General features: G+C 33.0%; 1 protein-coding gene across 1 annotated transcript; it reads left to right on the plus strand.

The window, feature by feature from the left end:
- Window positions 1-754: 754 nt before the first annotated feature.
- On the plus strand, window positions 755-1,796 carry LOC107962153 (pathogenesis-related genes transcriptional activator PTI5). The gene has a single exon (XM_016898413.2). It carries the CDS (start codon window positions 881-883, stop codon window positions 1,511-1,513), a length of 633 nt encoding a protein of 210 aa, XP_016753902.2. The 5' UTR covers window positions 755-880; the 3' UTR covers window positions 1,514-1,796.
- Window positions 1,797-9,387: the final 7,591 nt, after the last annotated feature.

The raw sequence follows: 9,387 nt of genomic DNA on the forward strand, positions 1-9,387 counted from the left end.
TATATAATATTCATTTTTAAACTAATATATAAAAAATAAAGTATTAAAATCTAAATACATAATATAATTGTATAATGAGATAAAAATTAAAACATAATATGATCGGAAGTATGAACAAATGTCAGAATTATAAATGAAACAAATAAAATTTAAAACATAATTTTTTATATATTAGTTAAAAAATGAATATTATATATATAAAAATATTGTAACAGTATAAATAATTTTTAAAATACTTAATGTCATTTTTTAAACTTATCATTTTTTTCTTAAAAAATTCTTAAAATAGTTTTTAAAAAGTACTATGTTCTAAAAATTACTTGGAATTACTGTATAAAAAATATTTGGAATTTTAAAGTTAAAATCTTATATTCAAATATTAAAAAACGTTATTCAATTTTAATAGTGTATTTAATTTGTGAGAATAGTGATAGTAATTTAAAAAAAAATTATTAAACTTTTTTAAAATTTATAGTTACATATTATATAAAATTGTAAGTTGAATTAGTGAATATAAACAAATTGAAATTAGTGAATATAAACAAATTGAAATCACTTATAATGAAGATATAACTTGCAGAACAGCTGAAGGGGTTTAAGTTGCAAATTTTTTGTTCGTAAATATTTTTTTTATCACATGTCAAAATTTTATTTTATAAACATATCAAAATTTTAATAACTTTGTAATATATATATTATATATGATATTAGAATATTAAGGAAAGAAAAAAGAATGATCGTATCTTCGAACAAATCTCAGCATATTTTAAATGAGGATATAAATATATACTATGCATAATCACGATTATAGTTTCTTAAATTAAATACAAGTGTAGACTAAAGCCACTTTGTACAAACTTGAGGGCTTCATCAACCCAAAATGACATCCCATAGAGCAGAAAAGGTCCGAAAGGAATCCATGGTTGAAGTCTCCCAGTCCCAGAATATGGATCATCATCTCCCACTTAATGAGAATGATTCACAAGACATGTTCATCTTCCAAGTCTTGGACGAAGCCAACGCTCATCACGCCCTCCCATTCAATAACTATTACCATCAGTTTCAGTTTCAGGTAACCGCAACAAACCAAACCACGCTTGAACCAGCCAGGAACCCACCCAAGAAGCATTACAGGGGAGTCAGGCGTCGCCCATGGGGCAAATACGCCGCCGAGATCCGTGACTCCACTCGACAAGGGGCACGGATGTGGCTAGGCACATTCGAAACAGCTGAAGCTGCTGCTTTGGCTTATGACAAGGCAGCTTTTAGGATGCGTGGTTCAAAGGCTTTACTGAATTTCCCAGCTGAAGTTACGGTGGAACCATCATCGGTTCAAAGATTACGGCCGAATGTAAGCTCAAAAAGATTGGAAGAAACAACCCGTGGTTCAGGTAGTAGCTCCACCAAGATTTCATTTGGGGCATCCATATCGGAATCAGAGAGCAGGACAACAGGGGAGTCCCGTAATAAAGGATCAGAATCGGATAACTTAAACAAGTCGACCAGTTCTTGAAAGTTTCCTAAGCCAGGGTATTCATATGTGTTAAGGTTTTCATTTTACCTTTTTAATTTTAATTTTAATTTCCTTTTTCTGGGTTTTACATTTTCCCTTTTGATTTAATTTTTCTGTATAGAAGAGGTCTGTCTAGTTAGATCGTGGGTGTCCAATGAACATTGCAACAGAGTGCGCAAATGCGATTTTAGGACCATAAAATTGGTAGAAAATATGGGTTCGATTTTATTTTATTATTACATTTATTGTATCTAAATAAATCCAATAGGTGTAAATTTCACAATTGCCTTTTTGGATTCCTCGTACAAGACTAAGTGCGCCAATTTGGTTTCGATTTGACTTATGATTAGTATATAAATTTAATAAACGTAAAAGAAAAAAACCTTTAGTTTAAGGTCAATTTGCAACATGACTTTTATCAAAACCCTTTTGATCCATGTGAAAATTTACCTACCCCAAGTTTACTTGTCAAAGGATTCAATGGTTGATGCACATTTTTTAAAATTTTGTCTGTATGTCAATAATTTAAAATAAAAAATAAGATTAATTAAAAATAAAAGAATAAAAGAATAAAGAATAAAAAAAAAGAAAACAAAATATTTACGATGATTTCTATATCTATAGACATAAAAAATATAAACAAAATAAATCTCTATTCTTAAAGGGCAGTAGAGTCCTAAAGTATATCAAATTTCTTGTTCTAATGGATATTCACTTTATAATAGTAAAATATTTAGGGTAAACTACACCAGATGTCATTGAACTTTGATTAATTTATAATTTCTGCCACCAACTTTTTAAAACTTAGGAAGATGTCACTAACATTATCACGTTATTACAAAAATACCACTCAACCCCTTGCTATCGTTATTTAGTAACGTGTGTTTGACGTGGCATGTTAAATGTGTCACATGTTTTATTTCCTTTTTTAATATTAAAATATTTATTCTCTTCTTTATTTCTTTATTTTCCTTTCTTTTTACTTCTTTTTCTTTTTCATATTTTTTCCTTTCCCAGCAAACCACTAAAAGAATTGTTTTCAAATATCTAAATTGATTGCAAAGTTTGCAAATTTTTCAATGGTCCTACAACTTTTGACCAAACAAAACCAAATAACAACAATTGACAGCTAAACTAAAATCATTTGTTCTTTCAGGGGTAAATCGCTACACAAAAAAAATCCATAACTACATATGGAAATAAAATTTAAACAAAAAAAAGGGATTTCCCTTTCACCTAGAATGTGCAATATTACCACACTGAATACATTTAGGCTTATTAAGCCCACATCGTGTCTTAGGTAGTATATCCATAGGCTGAAATAACGAGGAGGATGAGGCAATGTTGCAACAGTCGTAGTTGTAGTTGTGGTCGTGGTAGTTGTTTTGGAGGTGCATTTCCTCACTGATGGCAATGAAGTTGTCATTTTAAAGCACATTTTTCCTATCGAGTTCATTCTTGGACTATCTATTGCTACCCCCTATCACACCTCAAGTTTCTTTTGGTGAATAACGGAAAAATAATATGTTTGGCGAAGTGTAATCTGCCCCTATGTTTCTTTTGGTGCATAGGTCTAGGCGTATTGTAACTGCTGTGTATGTAAGTGAAGATTTTATTTCAGGATATTCTGCTATTTAAAAGAAAAGATAGTGTTAAGCAAAAAAGGGTAAGTATGATATTCGTCAAAGGTATAGTACATATTGTTTGTCTGAAGTACTGTTCTAGTTAGGTTGTAAAGTAACTTGGTTAGGAACTAACTAGATAGACTAGTCTTATTTTTATAATACGAGATTCTCATTTATATTTATCTTGAAAACTATAGACGACTAAGAAGGCAAATTCTGAAATATGAGACACTTGTAAATTCCACCAAATAGGATAAGTTATATATATGTAAGCAGAGTTCAGGAAAAGGTCATTCTTCTTCCTTGAATGATGTTCTCTAGTTATTTTTCTTAAATCAAATGGTATCTCTTCCTCATTAAGCTAGAAGCTGTGAATCTGGATCTAACCAGTCGCTATCCTATCTCCAGGTAAGTATTACGACATTGCATGTTAAGCTCTAAATGAGTAAGTCTATATATGGTATTTGAACTGTAAGTTGTAAGTATAAGGTTTTGAATTGGGGTTATCAGTGATTAAGATGATAGTATCTTATGTGTAAATGAGTTGTAATGGTGATCCTATATTCTGTAAGTAGTTGTTGTTGTTTGTTCGAGAAGGATGGTTGAATCTGGAGTTTTGCACTACAGTAGGTGAGTATTAGGTAAGTCTCTACCTTGGCTCTCTCTCTTAAGTAAACTTTTTGTAACACCCCCATCCCGTAACCGTCGCCGGAATAGGTAAGGGGCATTACCAGACTTGTAACTCATGTCAGAACAGTAAAATTTTGAACTTTTTCTTGAAATAAAGATCATTCATTTAAATAAGTACTAAGCACAGCCAGGGATAAAATTTAAACTTCTCTAAGTAAACATTCAAAAGATGCCATTTTCGCATGGCTTATATACATTAACCAAAAATATTCTTCCGCCACTAGTCTATTCTATACATGCCATAAAATAATTCTAAACATAATAGTAACAAGCAGTGGATAGTGATAGTGTGACTAGTTGCTGACGATCCCCGAGCCTGTAGCTTCGCAATGAGATCAATAAAACAGAGAAAACAAAGTAAACGGAGTAAGCATTACAATGCTTAGTAAGTTTTAAGCAGTGACAACAGATAACAATCAGTTCGTATTTTTATTTCACTCTTCCTTTGGGCATACCATCCCTTTACCGAATATGCACATCTCATCATATACAATAGGCAAATAAACTTTCACATAAAAGTGAGCTCATGTGACATAGATATATTGTATGATTTCACATATCCTCTCACACTGATCCGAAGTCACATAATCATAGGAATAATCTCATAGATTGCTCTCATATGCATCACATAACTACCTTATGATTTAGTTCAAATCAAGCTCACATATAAACTTGGAATACATACCTGTTTAACCTTTCGCATTGAATATATTTATATGCAATTCTTATTACGAAGTCTTATAGCTCTAACCTCTACTCGGATTATCGGTGAGACCTTTAGCTCAGACGAAATCTCCACATGAAGTTATCGGGTCTTACCCGGACAAAATCTCCACACGTAGTCATCGGGTCTTACCCGGACATAATCTCCACACGTAGTCATCGGGTCTTACTCGGACATAATCTCCACACGTAGTCATCGGGTCTTACCCGGACAAAATCTCCACACGTAGTCATTGGGTCTTACCCGGAATATATTTCCAAGTTTCATGTACATTTAATCACATGTTACAACATTCACATCAACTGTCATATTTGTAATTCATTTGCCTCATCAAAAATCTAATAATACACAACTTTCCCGGTTTGTCATTTGGCCACAATATATATATATACACATCTCATACATATCTCACATTAGCCATTTGGCTTTACCACATATCCATCTCATACACGTTTCGCATTAGCCATTCGGCCTTACCACATATATTCATGTTTACATTCATCACATTGGCCATTCGGCCTTATCTCATATATGCATGTTCACATTCATCACATTGGCCATTCGGCCTTATCACACATACGCATGTTCACATTCATCACATTGGCCATTCGGCCTTATCACACATACGCATGTTCACATTCATCACATTGGCCATTCAGCCTTATCACGCATATATATATACAGGTTCACATTCATCACATTGGCCATTCGGCCTTATCACACATACGCATGTTCACATTCATCACATTGGCCATTCGGCCTTATCACACATATATATACGGGTTCACATTCATCACATTGGCCATTCGGCCTTATCACAAATACGCATGTTCATATCCATCACATTGGCCATTCGGCCTTATCACACATATGCATGTTCACATTCATCACATTGGCCATTCGGCCTTATCACACATACGCATGTTCACATCCATCACATAAAATCCTAAATCAAAATATAAATTTTCATGTATTCACATCACAATTATCCAAATATACTTCACATACCACATATACTTTCACGTATACACATTGTCTTGGCTGAATCTACATCTATCATTTTCCAATATCACAATTTAGAATTCACTTATGGGTTTAATCAATAGCTTATGAGCAACTAAAACAAGTTTATCAAGGTTTACAACATAATCTCAAATTCAGCACAAGCTGTTTTTCCTGAGCAATAGTCACTAAATTATTTATAACTGGAGCTACAAAACTCCAAATCACTTGCCGTTAATTTTTCCTGAATATAGACTCGTATATCTTCCATCCATAAAATTTCCAGAATTCAAAATGTGTTGTATTTGATTTCATTTGAAACTAGACTCATTAAGGAGTCTAAGCATATAAATTTTATCTTATAACCATTTTTGTAAAATTTATAATGATTTTCTAAAAACAGAACAGGGGATTTCGGAGTCATTCTGACACCGTCTCACACAACTTTAAATATCTCTTTATAGGAAATTTCTTTGCTCACAAGGTCTCTTTTATAAGAAACTAGACTAATTAAGCCTTGATTACATATTTTATTCAGCCTATAATTCCACACTAACAATTTATAGTGATTTTCTAAAATCACGTTACTGCTGCTGTCCAAAGCAAATTATTACAATTTGCTCTTAAATTTCCAAGTCCAAACACTTATGAACTTACCATTTGAGTTTAAGACATATCATGGCCACATCATATCTTATTAAATCAACTCATTATGTCCTATTATGATTGAATTTACTCAACGTTTAATCACTTAAAACTTACCTCGGATGTTGTCGAACGATTTCGGCGGCTATTCGATCACTTTTTCCTTTCCTTTATCCAACTTTGGTCCTCTAAGCTCTTGAGCTAATTCAAACAAATTTAACTTATTAAAGTCTCATTATGCTAGCTTATGGCCGAATATGACAATGAATTTAATAGGTCATATGGCCACCTTTAGCTCAAATACAAAATGGTCATACGAATTTTTAATCACATTAAGCAATTTAGTACAATTAATCAAACATTTCCTCATGTGCACCTTTATGACCAAATACACACATCATTAACCTAATATCAATTAACTAAGCACTTAACAAATTCTCCTTGAGCCGATTGTCTAAGTCAAGATAGGATCATCATTATGCTTACCTATAGCCGAATGTACAACATCAATCTATGCATTCATTCGTGTGTCCTAACATGCATGTCTATGTTGAGGCCGATTGCATACTTAATACATTCTACAAGTATGGTCACTTGTATTGACCAAATACCATTTTGTTTCAAGTTTAAAACTTGGCTAATACACATATATGCACTATTAAAACATCCTCTCCATTCCATCAATTCAACACATGCATTACTCATTAATATACAAAATTATATTCGGCCTTAGCACACCTCTTGCTGGCCGAATTTTTTCTCCATCTAGCAACATTTTATGTACTATGCCGAACCAAAAAGATCAAACACCTAGCTTAATCATTTCCAAAACACTTAACCGGCCTTTGACCAAGACTTTAAACAAAGTCTATGTTCGGCTATCACACATATGGGCATTATTAGTTCAAAGTTTTAACAAGATTAATTTCTTTGATCTTAACCTAAATGACAACCCCCATTGTTCATCTAGATTTAGCATGAAACAAACACCAACCAAGAAAACAACACCCATGGCCGAGTATCATCTTCATCACATAGCAAGATTTAAACCATGGGCTAGGTAGAACTCAAACTAACATCAAAAATATGCATGAATCTCATGGAACAACATCAAACTTACCTTAACCTAGCTACAAGCATGGCCGAATCTCTTCAACATTTCCTCCTCCTAAACACTAACCAACCGAACATGAAGCAAGAAAATCCTCTTCTTCTTCCTTCCTCAAAATTTTCGGCCAAAAGAAATGTTAAAGGATGGACACTTTTTTTTTCTTTGTTTTCATCACCCTCCATCTCCTTATTTTATTACTAACCCTTTATTTTATTATTTCTAACATAAACCATTAACACAACATGTTTATGACATGTTTTACCCATCACCCTTTGTCATGACCGGCCACTAGTAATTAAATGGGGGAAATTGACATGCAAGTCCACCCCTTTGATTACATGCACTAATAGATCCTTATAGATTAACCTATCACATTTCAAAAGTGTCACACATAAGTCCTATTAACTAAATTCACATGCAATTAACTAAATCAAAGCTTAAAACTTTCACACATTCATATTCACATATTTTAGACAATAATTATCATATTCAAAAAATTTGGTGACTCGGTTTAGCGGTCCCGAAACCGTTTTCTAACTAGGGTCACTTTAGGGGTGTCACAACTCTTCCCCCTTTTAGGGATTTTCGTCCCCGAAATTTCTACCGATGCATAGTTTAGGATAACGTCCTCTTATTGAATTATATTCATATAAACATTAGCTCATCGATAGCAATTGTAATTCATTATTGATTTCTCATCGATCTATAAAATCATTTTCTTATCTTAAAACAAATACATAAACATTTCTACAAGTATGCACATATATCTCATTTTCTTGATTTCATAAGCAATAATCACTTAATTTAATTCACAAATGCATTTCAAACACATATTAAGCACATATTAACATGTATAATTCACATCATCAACCCACATATTTGTAACCCACATTTTCATTCATGTATAAGCTGTAACCTAACCAAAAGTACACATATACTCAAACATCCCAATAAATATCCTTTATACCTCCATCATATCTCACTATTCAACTTAACCTATTTCCAACAGAAAATCAACTTCCACATATCTGAACATTGAATTCATTTAGCACATTCAATCACTGTTAACGATACCCGTATACAATCGATTTGGCATAAAGCCTCATATAGTATACCGGCATGGGATTTATTTTAGCACATAACCCATATATCCAAAATTATCAGCATTCATCAAAAATTCTTATAGACTTTCAAATGTCGAACTTAATCGAAATAATTTCTTGAATATGATTAACAAAAAAAAATAGGGGTCATTTAGCAATAGCACATATGATTTCATATACCAAGCATTCCATAGACTAAATCCGTAAAACATCTATAACATGAATTCATTTCTTAATAACATATCCACCATCTTTTTACGTATTCACTTATTTAGTATACATAACATAATATAATATGAACTCACAAATTTTTACTTTCATTTGATTTTCACATACCTTCCGTACATACCTGTATCACTTATTCTGATCTTACTTTATTTATCATCTTAAATATACCCGTTGAATCATTCAAAATCATTACGGATACTCATTAAGCACATATAGCTCTTACAATGCCATATCCTAGATATGGTCTTACATATTCTCACATATCGAGCGATGCCACGTCCCAGACATGGTCTTACACACTATCTCAAATCAATGCCTTCGTCCCAGACGAGGTCTTACATGAATTCCACTTCACACACTTAGTGCCCACTGACCGATCTCGCACTCATAGTGCTCGGTTAAAGGAATTCGCACACACACAGTGCCTCTAATCATTCACACACATAGTGCTCTTATTCATTCATTAATACACATTGAAATGACTTAACCAAGTCTATAAACATCATGTATGTACACTTTTAAACATATCATCTCATTTAAATTTGAATTCGTATAGTAATGAGCACTTAAACTTTGCTCAAATTACCGGCACGAAGCCTACTAGGCACGAAGGCCCGAATACACGTCACCAGCATGATTGCTCTTCGGGACCTAGCCCGGATATAACACTAGCACGAATGCTCCTCGGGACTTAGCCCGGATATATCACTAGCACGAATGCTCCTCGGGACTTAGCCCGGATATAT

The sequence above is a fragment of the Gossypium hirsutum genome, chromosome A06, assembly GCF_007990345.1.
Source record: "Gossypium hirsutum isolate 1008001.06 chromosome A06, Gossypium_hirsutum_v2.1, whole genome shotgun sequence".
NCBI lineage: Eukaryota > Viridiplantae > Streptophyta > Magnoliopsida > Malvales > Malvaceae > Gossypium > Gossypium hirsutum.

Coding starts and splice junctions, on each gene's coding strand:
- LOC107962153 (XM_016898413.2), top strand. CDS start 881: ATGACATCCCATAGAGCAGAAAAGGTCCGAAAGGAATCCATGGTTGAA.